At 36.5% G+C, this 21447-nt stretch overlaps 1 protein-coding gene across 1 annotated transcript in view; it reads left to right on the plus strand.

Annotated features, from left to right (window-relative positions):
* The first annotated feature begins 1077 nt into the window (after positions 1 to 1077).
* Positions 1078 to 21447, plus strand: part of MEP1A (meprin A subunit alpha) — a 43125-nt gene continuing 22755 nt past the window's right edge. Inside the window, exons 1-6 of the mRNA XM_003897695.4 lie at positions 1078 to 1564; positions 1651 to 1675; positions 1766 to 1816; positions 6317 to 6357; positions 6817 to 6892; positions 16059 to 16176. Coding sequence (XP_003897744.1) covers positions 1496 to 1564; positions 1651 to 1675; positions 1766 to 1816; positions 6317 to 6357; positions 6817 to 6892; positions 16059 to 16176 — 380 coding nt within the window. The 5' untranslated portion in view covers positions 1078 to 1495. The remainder of the gene's footprint in view (positions 1565 to 1650; positions 1676 to 1765; positions 1817 to 6316; positions 6358 to 6816; positions 6893 to 16058; positions 16177 to 21447) is intronic.

Below are 21447 nucleotides of genomic sequence, written 5' to 3' on the forward strand. Positions count from 1 at the left end.
TGTGAGTTCCTTTAGCATATAGACCTAGGAGTGGTGTTTCTATCCTATGAACTGTGCACATTTCAACTTCATTAGATAGCATCAAATTGGTGGCCTACTAGATTTCCTATTTTCTTACCTTCTTGTTGACACTTGATATTGTCAGTCTTCTTAATTTATGCCAATCTTAGCTTGAGGTGAGTATTTTACTGCTATTTGAATTTATATATTTTCTGAATACTTATTAGGCTAAAAACCTTTTTACATGTATATCGGCCATCTGGGTTTTTTGTGAATTAGCTACTCATATTGTTTGTTCATTATTTCCTTAGATAATCTCTTTTTCTTGTTATTGATTTGTAGAAATTCTTTACATATCCTGAATACTTATTCTTATTCAATTATATGCACTATACATATCATCTCTCATCTGTAGCTTATCTTTTAATCATGTTATGTTTTTGTCATGAAGAAGTTTAAATTTTGATATAGTCAAATGTATTATTCTTTTCCCCTATAATTTCTATGTTTTTTTCATGTTCAAGCAATCTTTCTTGAACTCAAGGTTAAAAATATGTTTCCATATTTTCTTTTTCAAAGTTTATATTTTCACATTTACATTTTTAATCTATCTAGAATTTGTTTTTGTGAATGGTGTCAGATGAACATTTAATGTTTTTCCTCATATGGAAATGCAATTATTCCAATATTATTATGAAAGAGACCAGGATTTCCCTCCTGACTGTTTGGTTCCTCTCATACACAAAAGCCCCACATGTGTTTGCATCTATTTGGATATTACCTATTCCAGGCTATAGACTCATTGTCTTTATTTTTGGAACTATTACACTCTAATTACTGTAATTTTACAAAAGTTCTTGATATTCTTTTAGGGCGATTCTTTTCTCTTTATTCATCCTTTTCAGAATTTTCTTATATATTCCTCAAGGTTTACTCTTTCATGTGAATTGAACCATTTGTCAGCTTGACAAATTCCACTGAAAACCCTGTTAGATTTTTTACTAGAATGAAAATGAATTTATAGATTAATATTGAAATAATCTATTAATATTTCATATATATGTATATATAGAGAGAGAGTCAGGTTTTTTTATGTCCTTCAATAATTGCTTTATAACATTTCCATAAAATTTGAATTTATATTTTATTTGAATTAAATACTTAATAATAAATTTTAAAATTATTTTTGTTTTTATTGTTAAGAGGATCTTCTGTTATATTATATGAATCGCTATTGCTGCCCTATAGGAATGTTATTACTTCTTATATGCTCATTTCAGTATTAATTTTTCAAACTTTCCCCCAGTCTCTGAAGCTTAAGCATTTAAGGTAAACTTAGTGTCTGTCCTCGAAAGAGTCAATGCTGTTATCTTTGACTACCTTTTTTAGCACTACGGTACATATGGAAGGGTCAAAGTTTCTAATACAACCGTCAGGGTAAAGTCTAAAAGGTATTTATGACAAGGTGTCTGCTAAAATCAGCTCACTCGCAGCAATGGCTTGGACTAGATCCACATGCATTCTCTCCTTTACCTTGTTTTTTGCCCACATAGCAGCTGTATCGGTAAGTAGAGTCCTGCTTTTTGGATATTTAGAAATATTAATTCTAGTATACGTTATCCATTTTCTGTATATTTATTTTTTTTTCAGATTAAGTATCTTCCTAAAGAAAATGGTAAGAATTAGTTCAAATGCACAGAGAGTGTTTTTGAACTTTTTTCGTTCAGCAAGGCTAATAATATTTTTTTTCCCTCACTTTTAACAGTACATGATGCAGACTTTGGTGAACAGAAGGATATTTCAGAAATCAATTTAGGTGAGGTCAATTTTTGCATACTAAAGTATTGAAATTACTTAAAACCCAGTGATGGGATTACTGAAAAGCACTTTCCTTCATAATACTGTATTGTGATTCTTTGGGGGAGAAATATTTATTGATGCTTTGTGAGAAATTGCATTTTCTGAAAGATAAAAATGTGGAAAAAGAAGACAATTAGACCAGACATTCTAGGAGAGCTAGGGAGTCCTCAATGGATCTAGATACATAACACGTTTCTCTTTATAAAAAAATTATTTTTCTAATTTGTATTTGGAAGAAAAGGAAAGCAAATAGATAATTATTCTGATAGTTAAAGAAAAATATAAGAATAAGCCTCTGGTTATATTTAGTGGGGAAACAAAACCCAACCCCTCCACTGGCCATGATATTTTTATTTGTCCAGTCTTGTTGTGGAGTAAGTGCTGTTTTCATTTTTTGGGGGGAGGAGCAAGTGGCTTCTCATGGTTAGAGTGACCTGCTCAGGATCATAGGTAGCAGTGACAGGGCTCACTTCCAGATCTTGCAGCCCGTACCTTAATAGCTCAGTGCTATCTGAAGACTACAAAATGAAAACACCTGTACCTATGGGTCAATTTTTCTGGCGTTCTCTCACTCACAGAGAAGCCAGTTAGTTGATATTTAATTGGAATAGCTGGAGAATGGCTGCATAGGCAGAGCAGAAATAGTTTAGGAAGGTAAATGGGTGAATGCATGAATGAGTCCCAAGACTTCAGAGCCAGGCACTAAAATATCTCTTTTTAGAGTCAGACATTGTGTAAACAGTTCAGAGAATCTGATGTTATTTTACAACAGGGCTGGGATTTGAATTTTTAGAGTTTTTCTAATCTCATCCTTATCTATCTAATAAAAATTAATTCTTTACCTCTTTGCCATTTTGTACTCTTCAGGCCTACCACCACCTCTGAACTTTGACCCCAGTGAAGAAATCTCATTGCCATGTAATCTTTTTTTTAGGCCATTTCAACCAAACCACCAGGATTGATTGGGTTAGCCATATGGCCAGATTCTAACCCTGTAAATTGATGGTGAAAATCATATAGAGAAAATTGCCACCTTTCACCATCTTCTTTTTGCCTCACAAGGCTGACTTAACATTTCTTATCCTCCACCCGAAGACCTGCTCCTCTCAGTCCTTTTCATTTCAGTAAATGTAACTCACTCCTTCTAGATTTTAGGCTCAGAATCTTAGAGTTGCCCCTAACTCTTGTCTTTCTGTCATACCTTATGCAAAATCTGTCAGCAGATGCTATTAGATCTACTTGATCCTTCCTTCCTTCCTTCCTTCCTTCCTTCCTTCCTTCCTTCCTTCCTTCCTTCCTTCCTTCCTTCCTTCCTTCCTTCCTTCTCTTCTCTTCTCTTCTCTTCTTTCTTTCTTTTTTCCCAAGATATGGAGTCTTGCTCTGTTACCTAGGCTGGAGTGCATGGCACAATCTCAGCACACTGCAACCTCCACCTCCCGGGTTCAAGTGATTCTCCCGCCTCAGCCTCCCAAGCAGCTGGAATTACAGGTGTCCACCACCATGCAAGGCTAGTTTTTGTATTTTTAGTAGAGACAGGGGTTCTCCATGTTGGTCAGGCTGGTCTTGAACTCATGACCTTGTGATCTGCCCACCTCATCCTCCCAAAGTGCTGGAATTACAGGCATGAGCCACCGTGCCCGGCCTAGATCTACTTTCAAATCATACCACAGTTGACACTTTTCAGCACTTTTACTGTCCCCACCTTGGTCAGCCACCTCATATCCGAACTGGTCCTTATAACTGTGCTTCCTTTCTGCCTTTGCTCCCTACAGACTATTCTGCACAACATAGAACTCTTCCTTTATTATCCTTCAGATCACGTCATTTCTCTGCTGCAACCTTCTAATGACTTCTCCTCCAACACAAAGTAAAGGCCTTAGAGCCTTGATTCCCAAAGTGTGTTCCACAGGCCAAAGTGACTTGTGTCACTCACGAGCTTTCTCTTGGAAAGGCCGCATTTGAGGATCCACCCCAGACCTACCGAATTAGCATCTCCAATTTGACAGACCCAAGTGGTTTCTATGCACATTAGAGTGTGAGTGGATCTGCTGAAACAGGATTTGTGACTACTCTTCCTCTTCCCATTTGAGCTCTCCAGCCACCCTGACTGCACAGCTACTCCTCTAAGGAAGTGATTTTCAATGTGTTGTCCCCCAGCCAGCAGCATCAGTAAACTTCTCAGGAATGAACATCCTTAGGCCTTGCCCCAGACTTAATGAACCAGAAATCCAAGGGTGGGGGCTCATCAACCTGTGTTGACCAAGCCTTCCAGGGGACTCTGATGCTCAAGTTTAGGACCACTGCCCTAAGACATCAAGGCTTTCCTGCCACAGGACCTTTCTATCTGGTGTTGCCTTTACCTCCACCACACTTCCTTCATTCCCTTACTCGATCATATTTCTGCTAAAATGCCACTTCCTCTGGGGGGCCCTCCCTGACCACTCTTTAATAAAATAGCTAACCTATCTCACCTCAGCACTCTTTCCCACCTTACCTTTCGTTTGTTTCTTTTTTATTGTACTTTTCACCATTTGTCATACTTTACAGTTATTTGTTTATTTGTATGTCTCCCTCTTCCCCCAATCAAGAGTGTCATTTCCTCAAGGACTTTGTTTTATTCTCTGCTATGTCCCAGCATCTAGAAAAATGCTTCAGACACATTAGGCATTTAATAAGTGTGCACCACCAGAACAAATTGGGTAATGAATAGATTGAGGCTTGCTTTCACTGGATGTGCACTTCTTTGGGAAGTTCTCCCTGCCCCCCATGACCCCATCCATTCTGTCTGACCACTGGGGCCAAAGTCTGAGTGGGCTCGTTCACTTCACTCTGGAAGAGCTCCCTTGATTCCATTATAATCCAGGCCAGGTGTCAGGAAATACAGATTTTTGCTCAGGACAAACAAATAGCAGAACTATTCTCAATGAAAGAATAGATGGACCAGAACGAAGTCCCTTTATTTAAAAAATTATTCAAATCTGGGTCCTACTGACAGTGGTACAGTGATGTCATTACTGTTTGTGGTTGTTTAATTGCACTGCTAGCATAGGAATAGGTCAGGGCTAAGGAGGTTAAGCAATCTAGCAAATGTGTGCATGAGGAAGGGAGTGATGCAGGGATAGCCCTAGTTAGTCACTGGCCAGTGAAATCATGATGCCTGCTAATACCTAACACCTCCTTGGTGTCCTATGCATAAATGGAGCTGGTTCCTGAATGAACCATGGGCTTTGCCAAATGGGGCCTCTGTTGGCTCGTGAGACTGTGGTAATTAATCTCTGCTTTGGTTTCCCGGCCTGTAAATCAGGGCTGTCCTCAGAATGAAGTACAATCCAGTGATTCTGTGTGAAGTTGTTGCATTTTACAGAAAATGTTGCTTGTCACATGAGAGTTATGATAAGTGATGCTCTTTTGATGCTTGAGAAATTTTCCCACAAAGATCTTCCCTTTTAAGAATCTTGCTTACTGAAACAGGATGAGGCCAGGATTAAGCAATACCAGCAGTGGGAGAATGTATTCTGCTAAGCACCTGAGAACAGATGTTTGGAGGTATGGTTTTGAATGAATCTGTCCACAATCCTCTGGTCTTCCTTATGACGTGGGCAGCACCTTGAGCTTGGTTTTGGAGGGTATCATCGTGTTTTCATGGGAAAGAGCAGAATACATTCATCTACCCTGGGACAAGAGGCAGAATGGTACGGGGGCAGAAAGAGCCCTGAATGGGAAGGCCGGAGTTTTGATGCTCTCTTGGCCCCTGGATTACGTAGTACATCACTTCATGTCGCTGGACTCTATTTTTTTCTCCATTTCTCTCAATATTTTTCTTTTCTTTTTTGAGATGGAGTCTGGCTCTGTCATCCAGGCTGGAGTGCAGTTGCGCGATCATGGCTCACTGCAATCTCCACCTCCTGGGTTTGAGCAATTCTCCTGCCTTAGCGTCCTCAGTAGCTGGGACTACAGGTGTGCACCACCAAGCTCAGCTAATTTTTGTACTTTTAGTAGAGAAGGGGTTTCACCACATTGGCCAGGCTGGTCTCAAACTCCTGACTTCGGGTGATCCGCCCACCTCGTCCTCCCAAAGTGCTGGGACTACAGGCGTGAGCCACCACCCCCAGCCATTCTCTCAATATTTTTCATCCTCCTTATCAGTGCTGCCTCAAATCCCTTTTTTATAGTCAGTGATCAATAAAATCCCTTCTAACTTATCTCTTACTTTTAAGATTCTTAGACAAGATTTATTGTTTCAAAATTGAAAACAGAGGCTATGACAATATGTGATACTCATTGGCCATTCACATTTGCTCAACTGGAATTTTTGCATTGTTTCGAAAAGTTTTGCCACATAAAGACTAATATTCAAAGATTTATAATGGCAAAGATAAATTTTATTATGAAAAATGCCTTTTAATAATGTTCACTCAAATATTCTTTTTTTTTTAAAAAAAAATTCCATTTCCAGCTGCAGGCTTGGACCTCTTTCAAGGGGACATCCTCTTGCAGGTGAGTACCTGTCAAAGATGCAGTAAGTTCCTCAGGACAGACAGTACCATTGGGTGTCAGTCTCTGCTCTGTGGCCAGCCCTGGGATGGGCACTGTGAAGGAGATAACAGAAATCTCATCTATAATCTGTTCCAGTGAGGAGTTCCACTATAGCCGGTAAGGACAAAAACAGAGGGAAAATAAGTAAACAGCACAAAAGATCTAAAATAATTAGATGGCTTATCTATCCAATTTTCCTGGGATTGCAGGCCCCCTTTATTTTGTTCTTAATAATTTCTCTGATTTTTCCAAATTATCTCTCAAGGGACTTCTATTGCTTTCATAATCAGAAGAGAAATTGCCACTAAACTGTTTGAATTGTGTGATAGACTGTTTGCTGTGTGAGAGTTTATTGAAGGAGGAGGTCAAGGTGACCTTGAGGACTAGGCTTCCCACTCACCTTTACCTTTGTTTTCACAGAACTCCAGAAATGGCCTGAGAGACCCAAACACCAGGTGGAAGTTCCCCATTCCTTACATCTTGGCTGATAATTTGGGTAATATTAATTGCTCTTAATTAGGAGTTTTCGGTTTAACTTTCTCTCCCCTCTCAGCCTGCTCATGGGCTTCATATTGGGAGTAACCACCAGGGTCTAAGAGGGTTTTCAAGTCCTGGTGAATCTTTATCTCATGGGGAGAAAGACATGACATTACATCAAAACCAGTGCTGCTTAACCAGTCTGAGATACACAGTATCCAAGAATAACTTTTAAAATGCAACACACATTAAACTATTAGTATAACCAGGAGCAACGTAAAAGAGCAAAAACCCAATGAAAAATAGTTTGCATCAGAGCAAGGCAAAGTTTGCACTTTGTTTAGGTGAATCTAAAGGTAGTGTGAGGATCCTATTTTCAGCATATTGATTTCTTCTCTTTTTGTTACAAGAGAAACATGCCACACTTTGAGAAATAGAAAACTCCATATTTCACATGTTCACAATCCTTTTTTCTTGGTGTTATTAATGTCTACTCTTTTCTCTCTTGGGAAAAAGATCTGAATATGTTACATTTTACTCATTGTTAGAAATAATGACTAGTAGAATCACTTCTCTGCCTTTCAGCTAAGATTGTGTACAGAACTAACAGCCGGTAGAAATAAATATTAGAAGCCCCATGTAGGCACCCTCAAGCAGTTGACTGACAGCTGAGCAGCCATGATGACTCAATGCCTACAAGGCCCCACCTGCTTAGACAGATGGGCAAGATTAGAGTGAAGAGGGAAAGCCAGGACAAGGTTGCTTCATCTTGTTGGGCTGCTAGGCTGCTTATAGTCTCAGGAGATGTAGATTATGTTTCAGTATTTTCCATCCTCTTTATCAGTGCTGCCTCGAATCCCTTTTTATGGAGAACAGCTAGATATAAACAAATGTTGTTGTTCTCACTAACACTTGGAAAATTGAGTTATTTTCTCCAGTGTTTGCCTTGCAAATTCATGGAACACCAATACTTAATGGAACATGATTTAAGAAACACCAACTTTAAAAGGGGTTCTTTCCCATTACAGGTTCTTTTATCCTGGTTGTCACATCTCCACCACCCTATTATGTGCCAGGCACTGTGCCTTCATCTAATATTTTATGTAACCTTCACCATTGCCTCTGTGAGGTGTAAGGCAGTGCTTCTCAGACTGTAATGTGCATAGGATTCGTATGAGGAGCTTGCTAACCTACAGAATAGGTCAGGGTTGGTGCGTGAGATGTTGCATGTCCAGTGGTCCTCCAGTGATGCTGATGCTATTGGTCCCCACGCAGACCACAGCTTAAGTGATATGGTCTCTCTAGCTGCAAGGTAGGTAAGAAATTATATTTGAGAGTGATTTGAGACAAGTGACCTGACATAAGATAAAGGCAGTAAGGATACAGCAGTATTTCTCAAGCAACACCATGTGAAGGTCACCTTTAGTGTTAAAGTTCAGATGCCCAGACCCAGACTACTGTGAAAGCAAACTTTCTAACTAGAGTTCAATATTTGCATAGAATTGTTTTATTCAAGTTAAATTTACATAGAGTGAAATACACAAATCAGTATATAAGGCTTTTGACAAACACATATGCCTATATAATGCACACTTCCCTCATTCCATGAAGTTCTTTTCTAGGCAGTTCCCATCCCCACTCCCTAAGAGACAACCGCCATTCTGATTTTTCCCCGTGGATTAGTTTTTCCTGATTTACAGCTGATTTACAGATAAATGAGCTCATATACCATAGCATTTATTTTATAAATACTGTGTGTCTGGTTTCTTTGATTTATGTTTTTTAAGTTCTTCCATATTGGTGTGGATCAACAGTTAAATCTTTTTTCTTAGCTACTCTGTAATATTTCTTTACATTAATATACTGTAAATTATTGTCCATTTTTCTGTTGGGGCTAGTATGAAGAAAACTGTTGTGATAATTCTTGTACAAGTTTATGTGAATACATTTTTTATTTATCTTTGATAAATGCCTAGGAATATAATTGCTTGGTCACATGGATAACTGTGTAAGAAAACACCAAACTGTTTTCCAAAGTGGCTGTGCCATTGTATACTCCTCCTGAAAATATATGAGTGTTTTGTTTGCTCCACATCCTCACTAACGTTGATAGCATTAATCTTTGTAATTATAGCCATTTTAGTAGTTGTAAAATGGTACCTCCCTATGATTTTAATTTGCATTTCCCTAGTGATTAGTGATATTTAGCACATTTCAGTATGCTACTGGCTATTTTTGTGTCTTCTTTTACTAAGGTCTGTCCAACTCCTTCATGAGTTTTAAAAATTATATTGTTTGTCTTTTTATTATTTGTAGGATTTTATATGTTATGGCTAAAGCCCTTTGTCAGATAGATGTATTATAAATATTTTCTGTTAGTCTGTTACTTACCTATTTGTTTTTGTTTTTCAAGCAGTGAATTTTGAAATGCAAAAGCTTTAAATGCCGATAAAGTGTGGTTTATAAATTTTTTAACTTATGGTTTGCGTTTTTACATTCTAAGAAATCTGTGCTTAAACCAAGTCGCAAACATACATTCCAATACTTTTTGAAGTTGTGTGGTTTCAATTTTTGTCTATAATTGATTGCAAACTAATTTTGTGTACAACAGGATGAAGAGATTGAGATTGATTGGTATTTATTAGCCCAGTTGTTCCAGCAACATTTGCTATAAAACTGTGCTTTCCTCATTGAGTACTCTTTGCAAGAGCCTTGTTTGCCAAGTTTGCCAAGACTCCTTATCTCTTGATCTGGTATCTCTATTTTCTTCTCTTATTCTACTTCTCTATCATCATGTCAAAAATTGCTATGTTGATTGCTCTAGCTTTATAGTTAACCTTGAATTGAGTGCTCCAGCTTTGCTCTCCAATTTCAAGACAGTTTAGCCTACTCCAGATCTTTTGCATTTTCATGTATATTTTATAATCAGTTTCTCTAAAAAGCCTGCTGGGATTTTGATAGGAATGTGTTGATTCTGTACATAAATTTGTAGAAAACTAATATCTTAAAAATATTGAGTCCTATAATACATAAACATGGTACATCTATCCATTTATTTCAGTCGTCTTTAATTTCTCTAATCCACGTTTTATAAATTTCAGTGTAGAGATCTTGTGTGTCTTAGGTAAATTCATTTCTAAGCATTTTATATTTTTGATGCTATTAAAATGAAATTAAAAAAAATTTTACCACTTAATGTTTTCTGTTAATACATAAAAATACAATGGAGTTTTATATATTGATTTTGTATCCTGTTATCTTGCTAAATTTACTCATTAATTGTTGATTTGTAGATTTTTTTTTAGGACTTTTAATAAAAATTCTTCTTGCCTATCAGTATAGACAGTGTTACTGGTTCCTTTCCAATTTTTACACCATGTATTGCTTTTTCTTGTCTTATTGTTCTGGCTAGGACCTTCATTACCGTGTTGAATAGAAGTGGTAAGAGTAGACATCTTTGCCTCATTGGCTTGTTTTAGTGGTAGTATTCAATACTTCATTCATGTGGGACATGAAAGTTTTCCACAGATGCCCTTTGTCAGATGGCATATTTTCATCATGAATAGCTGTTACAGTGTATCAAATGTTTTTCCTGCGACAATTTAGATAACTATACTTTTTATTCCTTATCGTGTAATATGGTAAATAACATCAAATTTGAATGCTAAACCAACTTTGCATTTCTCAGATGAGCTCTACTTGGTTATGATGTATTACCCTTTTCGTATTTTGCTGGATCCCGTTTGGTAATATTTTGTTATAGATTTTTGTGTTTATATTCATAAAAAGTATAGGTTTCTAATTTACTTTTTTGTAATATCTTTATTAGGCTTTAGTAATAAAGCTATATAGATCTCAAAACCATCTTGAAAATGTTTCCTCTTCTTTTATCTTTTGAATAAGTTTGTGTATGATTAAAATTTTTTCTTTCTTAAATGTTGGTAAAATTCACCAATAAAATAACCAAGTAATGGAATTTTCTTTGTGGGATAGTATTTTTATAATTAATTCAATTTATTTAATAATTATACAATTATTCTTATTTTCTATTATGCTGCTTTTATTAAATTATGTTTTTCAGTAATAAAAAATTAAGGTTATCTTAGTAGATGCAGAAAAAGCATTTGACAAAATTTAACAACTATTTCAACTAAGTTGTCAAAATGTTGGCATAATATCTCATTATCTTTATAATGTCTGTAGAATCTTTAGTAATATTCCTATTTCATTCTTGATGTCGGCAATTTGTGTTTTTCCTCTTTTTCTCTTGACATGTCCTGCTAGGGACTTACTGATTTTATTAATATTTTTATAGAATCAACTTTTGATTTGTTAATTTTCTCTTGCTTCTCTGCTTTCTATTTAGTTGCTTTCTGTTATCTTTATTATTTCCTTTCTCCTACTTATTTCAGGTTTAATTTGCTCTTTTTCTATGTTCTTAAGATGAAAATTCATATCACTTATTTTAAATCTTCATTTTTTCTGATGTAATATATTCTACAACATGGCTACTAACGCTATAAATTTTATTTGAAGCACTGCTTTACTGCTTTCTTCAAATTTTGATATGGTGTATGCTTATTAAAGTTTAGTGTATTAATGGATACTTCACAATTTATCTTGTGAATATTTTCATTCATGGATGGGGTAAAAGTGTGTTTAAATTTTTAAAAATATTGTCCTTAGCCTTACTACTATGCAAGCATTTTACAATGTTATAATTCCATTTATACCGCTGCCCTTTATTGTTTAGTATTTTCCATCTTATGCTTCATGAGTCTCACACTATAGTGTTAGATTTTTTATTTAAACAGTTGTCTTTTAAAGTAATTAATGAAAAACAAGACAGTCTTTATATTTACTTTTATATTTGCAATTTCTGGTGCTCCTCATTGCTCCTGTAAATTTGAGTTCTTATCTAGTATCATTTCTCTTCAGTTTGAAGAACTTCCTTTAGCATTTCTTATAAAGTAGATCTGTTGATGACAAATTCTGGTTTCTCTTTTACCTGAAAATGATCTTTATTTTGCCTCCATTTTGAGAATATTTTAACTGGAAATAGAATTTGAGTTTAGAGTAGAGTTAAAATTATTATTTTAACATTTTTAAATTTTAATGCATTGTCTTTTTGTTTTCCAACATTTGATTATAAAAACTTCTAAATAATCAAAAAGTTAAAAGCATTGTGCAGCGAACACTCACATACACACAACGTAGATTATAATTAACAGTTTTATTTGCTTTATCTCATCTATCCATCCTAATATCACTCTACGAATCCATTGTATTTTTGATGCATTTCAAAGTTGCTTTCAGACACTAGTAGACTTTACCCCAGTCACTTCAGTATGCATGTAACTAACTACGGTTCAATATTTGTGTATAGTTCCCTTTACCATAAAATATATATAGGGTAAAATGTATGGGCCTTAGATGTACATTTCAATGAGTTCTTAAAGATTTATGCACCTATGTAATCCACATTCCTATCAAGAGATAGACTATGTTTATAATATATATACCTCTGAAACCTAACTTCCTATGAAGAGATGAAACATTTTTATCTTTCCAGAAAGTTTTTTTATGGCCCTTTCCAGTTATTCTCACTTTTCCAGAAAAAAAAAAAAAGCCACTGTTCTATTTTTTCTTTTTTCTTCATAGGTGAATTTAACCTCTTCTAGAATTTCATATAAATGGAATAATATGTTATGTACTCTTGATTAAGGCTCCTTTTTACTCAGTAAAGTGTTATTGGGATGCATCAATGTTGCTGTGTTTACCAGTAATTTATTCTTTTTTTGTTACTGAGTGTCATTTCATTGAATTGAGTATGTCACAGCCTGTTTTACCATTCTCTTGGATTGAATCTATGTTTAGGCTATTATGATTAAAGCTATTATGAACAGTCTTGCACATATTCTTTTTTAAAATGTATTTTCATATCTCTGGTGTAAATACTTTAAGAATAAAATTACTGGGTTATAGTATAGGTGTAGGTTTAGTGTTAGACCTCTTTCAATGTGCTGGTACCATTTTACACAACCACAAACAATGTATGCGAGTTTCATTTACACCATGTCTTTGCTAACATCTGGTGTTGTCAATTTTTTAAATTTTAGCCATTCTTTTGGGCATGTAGTGCTATCTTATTAATTTATTGATTTTTATTTCCCTGATGACTAGTAATGTTGATCTCCTTTAAAGTTAGTTATTGGTCATTTGTATATCTTCCCTTGTAAAATATCTTCTCTGTTAACCCATTTAAAAAATTGGGTTATTTGTTATTTAGTATTGAGTTGTAAGTGTTCTTTATATATTTTGGATATGTCTTTTGTCAGATATATATTTGGTAAATATTTTGCTCCAGATACACTGTTTCTTGTCTCCAGTGTCTGATAAGAAATAATCCATCTTTCATATTGTTGTTCTCCTGTATGGAATGTCTTTTTTCTCTAGTTCCTTTCATATGTCCTCTTTATTTTTGTTTTTATAACAGTTTGATTATGATATGCTTATGTTGATTTTCTTTTTATTCATCTTGCTTGGGCTCACCAAGTTTCTTATATATATTTAGGTGATTTTTAAATAACCAAATCTGAAAAATATTAGGCCTTTATTTGCTCAGATATTTTTCTGTGCGTTGCCTATTCATCAGGGACTCTAACTGCACATATCTTAGACTGGGTAGTATTTTTTGCATTGGTCACTAAAGCTTTATTCATTTTTCTGAACATTTTTCTCTCTGTCTCTTTTATCATCGCCAGTCAACTTTTAAAATTATCCAGTGAATTTTTTATTTTGGATATAATACTGATAGAATTTTCACTGGGTTCTTTTATATAATTCCCATTTGTCTGCTGAGATTATTTGCGTGTTCATCTTTTTTTTCCATTAAATTCTTTAACAAGTATATAATAGAGATTTAAAGTGTTTATCTGCTAATTCTAACATTTTAGTCATCTTGGAGTCTGTTTCTCTAATTACTGCTTTTAATATTATCTATGGATAACAGTTTCCTGTTTCTTCACAGGTCTCATAGTTTTTGATTATATATTAGGCATTATATTACATTGTAGTGATTATGCATATTCTCATTCTTCTCTGAATTGTGTTAATTTTTGTTAGAGCAGTTAAATTACTGCATGATCATCTGGAATTTGTGGAGGCTTTGTGTGGTTTTGTCCTTGGTTCAAGGCAAATCTCTTAGTGCTGGAACATAGTCTTTACTGTTAAGTCACGGTCCTTCTGGGGTTTCAATGGAATGCCCGAGTTTCCCCAGCCCGTGTAACTTTGCATGACTCAAACTCCAGATTGTCCCTCCACTGCAGTGGGCAGCAACTGATGTATCTGTTCAGGTTACTCAGTCTTCCAATGGCTACTTCCCACTAAGGGCCTTGGAGCCTTCTCCCATTTATGCTAAGTTCATGAGTTAGACAAGGATTGAAGGGGCACTTATCCACAAACTTTGGGATGAATCTCCTCCTTGTCAACCATGACTTTCCTTTCCAGGACTTCCTCCCTTGATTTTCAGACACTCAGGTTAAAACTCAGCCCCAAACCTGTCCCTGTGGTATGTTAAGAAAATACAACTGTAGATTTATGCCTGGGTTCTCTCTTTCTCACACTGAAGAAATTAGGGCGTGCCCTCATGCAAAAAGCTGTATAAATGTGAATCTTACCCAGTGAAATTTTCTGTTTTTTAAGAAAAAAGTCCTCCATTTTCCACCTGTTTTAGCTATTTTCCAGCATATTTAAAGAGTTTATTTTCTCATTTTTTCAAATTTACAACTGTTATCTGTGGGAGGATTAATTAGATTCAAGCTCCTTAACCGTTATGAGCACCAGAGATTCTCTCAAAGGATTCCTAAACTGAATCTAGGAAGTTTGACTTCAGTAAAATCACTTTTTTTCTTACATTGTTGTGACACCACAGCTATCTTAGGTATATCTGTTCATAGTTACAGCTCTACCTCAAAAGAAAAATACCTAGAGTAAATAAAGTTAACTCTTCTTATATTATTTGATCCAGGGTTAAAGGAATGCTAGTGGTTTTCAAAACTAACTTAGTTGTATTGACTATTCCCATGACTATTTCTTTAATGATCTTGATATGATATTATGACATGCAGGCTGTGGAAGCTCCAACTTGATAGTTTATCAAATGAAATAAAGGCCAGAAAAATATGATGTAATTTCCTGGGCAATAATTATAAACTATTTGAGAGAAAGCACTAAATCAAATGTGTAAGAAATATAATTTAATTTTATATAGCTTGGCTTAATTTTTAACTTAGATTCTAGCCTTCAGTAAGTTGATGGGAGGGGAAAAATACACACAAAGTGAAACATAATCTCAGTTCCTCTGGAGTATCTTTCTTCTCTACCCCATCTTTGTCTTACAATGCCAAAGTGCATGCATGCTATGTGAAATGAAAGGCATTTGATCTTTGGTCATTGGTCCCCACAGGTTACCAGTCACCATCTATTTTTCCTGCCCCTTCAAGTCCACTAGGCTTCTGCTGCTTGGTTACTGAGCTTGGGTTACAGAAATCTTTTCTAAGACTGTGTGAAGTACTAGCTGTCTAGTCTTGCCATCTCCCAGGCATCTTGCTGGGAAGCAGGGTAAAATACCGTATGTGCTTCTTATGCTCTCAGAACCCACAAACCTCTCTAAGCTCTGCTTTCCTCATCCAGAAAGAGAGAACGTCTTTTTAGATTGCAGTAAGGAACACTATCTTACTGCCTTTCTCTAAGGTACTTTATCTATGTCGACTAAAGCCAGAGCTACTCACAAGTCACTTTTGTTTTCTGCTCTGCCATGTGACTCTCCTGAGGCAATGCACTCTAAATCTCTGCTTCAGTGGGGGAAAGGGAAAGGGAGAAAGTGTTGAAGTTATTTTATTATTTTATTTAGCCATATACACATGTGAGTATTCTTATTTTGTAGACATATTTGCATTGTGCATTCAAGGTATGCACTTAATGTTTATGTCCACAACTAATTTTGCACACGTCCATAACCAATTTTGCAGTTTTAGTTACCAGGAAATCTATTTATTAACAAAAAATCTATCATGCACCTCTGTGGATTTCATGTGGTAGCATGGTTTTCTCTAAACTATAAGTTATAGATATTATCCAAAGTTTAAACTAACGCTTATTGATATTTTTACTGATGTCTGCAGGGCTGAATGCTAAAGGAGCCATTCTGTATGCCTTTGAGATGTTCCGCCTCAAGTCCTGTGTGGATTTCAAGCCCTATGAAGGAGAGAGCTCATATATCATATTTCAACAGTTTAACGGGTTGGTATGAAATTTTATAGAGTGAAAATCATGCATACTTTGGTTTATAAAAAGTGACACATCTCTTTCAAATGTGAAAAGAGGAAATTGGAAAGAAACTAAAAGGAAAATAAAATTGTTCACTGTGAATTTTTAAATTATATAACATTTTTAGCATACTCTCTACAGAATGAATTATTTGGATATGTCTTGGCTTCAGGGAAATCTATTTCAATACTATTTTTAGGTTTAGGTCATGTTTTAAATTAGAGTACCTTTTTAAAAGTCAGCTTTATTGAAGTATAAACTTGACCCTTTAAAGAGTACTGTTCTAAGTTGTAGTACTCTGCTGCTAGACTTTGAAAAGTTGTAGATATAAATTTGCTCTTCATAGTTATTTATTTCTAAGAAGAACTAAATGATGTATCAAGGAAGAAGCCGTTTTTCTTCAATGCTGTTTATGTCAACCAATAGATTGGGAAGCAAAGCCGCCATCTGTTGTGACGCTGTATGTTTGTGTCTTCAGCTCCACTTGGGGGTATTTCCTCACTCCCTCACACTGCAGTTTCCATTGCTGCCTCCAGGCTTTGCCTGCGGTGGTTGTCTGGTCCTGGCCATGTGTGATTTATTTATTTATTTTTGGTGACATGACTATGTTCTTTAGCGGTGATTTCTGAGATTTGGTGCACCCGTCACCCAAGAACTGTACCCAAAGTGTAGTCTTTTATCCCTCACCACACCCCATCCTTTCCCCTGAGTCCCCAAAGTCCATGTACCATTCTTTTGCCTTTGCATCCTTATAACTTAGCTCCCACATATGAGTGAGAACATACAATGTTTGTTTTTTCCATTCCTGAGTTACTTCACTTAGAATAATGGTCTCCAACTCCATCCATTTATATATATATATATACACACACACACACACACACACACACACACGTATATATATGATGGGCATTTGGGCTGGTTCCATATTTTTTCAGTTGCAAATTGTGCTGCTATGAACATTTGTGTGCAAGCATCTTTTTCGTATAATGACTTCTTTTTCTCTGGGTGGATAGATACCTAGTAGTGGGGTTGCTGGATCGAATAATAGATCTACTTTTAGTTCTTTTAGGAACCTCCACACTGTTTTCCATAGTCATTGTACTAGTTCACATTCCCATCCACAGTGTAAAAGTGTTCCCTTTTCATGCATCCACACTAGTGTATATTATTTTTTTATTTTTTAATTATGGCCATTCTTATAGGAGTGAGGTGGTATCACACTGTAGTTTTTATTTGTATTTCCCTGATAATTAGTAATGTTGAACATTTTTTCATGTGTCTGTTGCCCTTTTGTATATCTTCTTTTGATAATTGTCTATTCATGTTCTTAGCCCACTTTTTGATGGTATTGTTTGTTTGTATTTTTCTTGCTAATTTGTTTGGGTTCTTTATAGATTCTAGATATTAGTCCTTTGTTGGACATATACATTGTGAAGATTTTTCTTCCACTCTGTGGGTTGTCTGTTAACTCTGCTGATTATTCCTTTTGCCATGCAGAAACTTTTGAGTTTAATTAAGTCCCATTTATTTATCTTTGTTTTTGTTGCATTTGCTTTTAGCTTCTTAGTCATGAAATCTTTGCCTAAGCCAATGTCTAGAAGTGTTTTTCTGATTTTACCTTCTAGAATCTTTATGGGTTCAGGTCTTAGATTTAAGTCTTTGATCCATCTTGAGTTGATTTCTATGTAGGGTGAGAGAAGAGGATCTAGTTTCATTCTTCCACGTGTGGCTTGCCAATTATCCCAGCACCGTTTGTTGAATAGGATGTCGTTCCCCCACTTTATGTTTTTGTTTGCTTTGTTGAAGATCAGTTGGCTGTAAGTATTTGAGTTTATTTCTGTGTTCTCTATTCTGTTCCATTGGTCTATGTGTCTATTTTTATACCAGTACTTTCCTGTTTTAATGACTATGGCCTTATAGTATAGTTTGAAGTTGGGTAATGTGATGACTCCAGATTTGTTCTTTTTGCTTAGTCTTGTGTTGGTTATGTGGGTTCTTTTTTGGTTCCGTATGAATTTTAGGACTGTTTTTCTAGATCTGTGAAGAATGATGGTATTTCGAAGGGAATTGTATTGAATTTGTACATTGCTTTTGGCAATTGTGGTCATTTTCACAATATTGATTCTACTCATCCATGAGCATGGGATAGCTTTCCATTCGTTTGTGTCATCTATGATTTATTTCAGCAGTGTTTTGTAGTTTTCCTTGTAGAGGTCTTTCAGTCTTTGGTTAAGTATATTCCTAAGTGTTTTATTTTATGTTTTGCAGCTGTTGTAAAAGGGGTTAAGTTCTTGATTTGATTCTCAGCTTGGTCACTGTCGGTATTTAGCAGAGCTACTGATTTGTGTAAATTAATTTTGTATCCTGACATTTTACTGAATTTGTTTAGCAGTTCTAGGAGCTTTTTGGATGAGACTTTAGGGTTTTTTAGGTATACAGTCGTATCATCAGCAAACAGTGCTAATTTGACTTCCTGTTTACTGATTTGGATGCCCTTTATTTCTTTCTCTTGTCTGATTGCTTTGGCTAGGACTTCCAGTAGTATGTTGAATAGAAGTAGTGACAGAGGGCATCTTTGTCTTGTTCCAGTTCTCAGGGGAAATGCTTTCAACTTTTTGTCATTCACTATAAAGTTGACTGTGGGTTTGTTGTAGATGACTTTTATTAGTTTAAGGTATGTGCCACTTTTGCTGAAGGTTTTAATCATACAGGGATGGTGGACTTCGTCAAATGCTTTTTCTGCATCGATTGAGATGATCATGTGAATTTTGTTTTTAATTCCGTTTATGTGGTGTATCACATTTATTGACTTGTGTATGTGAAACCATCCCTGCATCCCTGGTATGAAACCCACTTGATCGTGTTGAATTATCTTTTTGACAGGCTGTTTGATTCAGTTCACCAGTACATTGTTGAGGATTTTTGCATGTATGAACATATTGGGGGATACCAAAGGATATTGGTCTATAGTTTTCTTTATTTGTTGTGGGGGATGGGGGTGTGGTTCCCAGTCTAGTGGAGTTATATTCCAGGAGGGATTATGGCTGCCTCTGCTGAGTTATACAGGTTGCCAAGGAAGTGGGGAAAAGCCTGCAGTCACAGGTCTCACCCTGCTCCCATGCAGCCCGCAGCCATAAAGGCTGGGCTTATTTGCACCGTGCCCCTTCAACAGCACTGAGTCCATTTCCAGGCAGCTGGTGACCAGGGCTGAGAACTTGTCCCAGACCACGAACCTCCCTGTTGAGAAAGCAAGCAAACTCACAGGTTTTCAGCATCTCAGGGAGCATGCAGTTGTGATCCAGTTCCTTCAAAGGGTCTATGGATTCTCTTGGCTTTCCTGGTATGTTCCTGCGGTAGTTCTTGGAGCAAAAATTCATGATGTGAGTCTCCATACACTGTTCTGTCCAGGCAGCTGCAAGCTAGTCCTGCCTCCTATCACCCATCTTAATCCCAAGTCCTGACCATGGGGTTTTAATAATCATGGATGGATAGTATGATGAAAATGGTAGTTAGTACATGATTTAGCCTCTTAGGAAAAAAATGCAAAAAATAGCAGTTAAATAAAAGAAAAATACTGATAACTACTTAGATACAAATTTAAAACCTAACTCACCAGAGTAGTTATTTTTGGAGCTTATTTATTTATTTATTTATTTTGAGACAGAGTCTGTCTCTGTCAGCCAGGCTGGAGTGCAGTGGCATGATCTTGGCTCACTGGAACCTCCATCTCCCAGGCTCAAGCAATTCTCCCACCTCAGTCTCTTGAGTAGCTGGGATTACAGGTATGTGCCACCATGCTTGGCTAAGTTTTGTATTTTTAGTAGAGACGGAGTTTCACTATGTTGGCCAGGCTGGTCTTGAACTCCTGACGTCAAGTGATCCACCCACCTCGGCCTCCCAAGGTGCTGGGATTACAGGCGTAAACCATCATTACAGGCTTGAGCCACCGTGCCCGGCCTCATTCTTCTATTTTTTAAAAAACTGTATACCTACTACATTCCAGGAAGTATGCTAGACTGTAGGTGCAACAAAATATGCAATACGGTCTTAGCCCTCAGAAGGCTTACAGTTGGCAGATGGGAATGGTGGAGAAATTAGTACATTGTCTTAATACATGACAACGAGTGTCCTGGGTTGCAGCAGGGCAGGAGTGGGGCCACTGAGAAAGTGTGGGATGAAGCATCAGGGAGAGCTGAGATGACTGTTAGAGAGAAGAAGGGAGGACAAATTGGGGGCAGGAAGAGGGAGAGAGGGGGAGGGTGAGGGAGGAGAAGGAGGAGGAGGAAGGGGAGGAGAGGATCAAAGGGAAAAAGAGGGAGAGGGTGAGAAGAGAGCAAACATGAACCTGAACCTGGTTACATGGAGAATCCCCTAAGTTCGGTGTGCCTGGAGTTTTGCATGTCAGGGGCAGATAATGAGCAGGAGCCAGGAAGGTGAGCAGGAGCCTGGTGATGAAGAGCCATGTGTGAGGGACCTATTGTTTGGTGCAAGGTTCATTCTATGCTAGTTTTCCATTGTAGAAAGATTACTTGATCAACAGTGGTTAAATAATTGAAATAGAGCAAGACTGGTGGCAAGAGATTGGTTAACGGATGCTCCAATTCTCCAGGGGAAAAATGGAAGGGACCTGCACCAAGGAAGAGGCAGGTGATACAAAGAAGAGGGAATGGATTTCGGAAATATGTGAAAAAGTAGATTTATCAGAACCTAACCTTATCAAATTGGTTAGTGGGAGGGATTAGGAAGGGAGAGGAGTCAAAATTCTCTGAGATTTTGGATTTAGATGACTGGCAAGTGGTAACTTTGTTTGCTGAGGCTGGGAATATTGCTGAAAGAATAACTTTGGGGATGAGGTAGGAGAGTAAACTTATCTTGCGGCATGTGTTTTATTGCTTGAGGTTTTTGCAGGTCATATAAATGGAGATAACCAATAGTAGTTGGATGGTTTATTTTTCCGTAAAGGGGAAACATTTAAAGTATATCTCAGGCCTTGCAAAGACCACACATTTCAGAGGCTCTCTGCTTTTGACTACTGCATTTTGTCCCTTGGCAATCTCTGACCTTCAAGAAAGTACTAAAACCTTTAATTTTTCATTGAAAACATCAGAGAAACAATTAACTTTCTTAACAATTTTATTTCCATTCTTCAGCTACCACTTTTGCATCATTTTTTTTTCATAAAGAAAACTCCTTAAAAATAAAACAAAATCCACATAATTACTTTCCAAAATTCTCCCTTTC

The sequence above is a fragment of the Papio anubis genome, chromosome 6 (genome assembly GCF_008728515.1).
Source record: "Papio anubis isolate 15944 chromosome 6, Panubis1.0, whole genome shotgun sequence".
NCBI classification, from domain to species: Eukaryota; Metazoa; Chordata; class Mammalia; order Primates; family Cercopithecidae; genus Papio; species Papio anubis.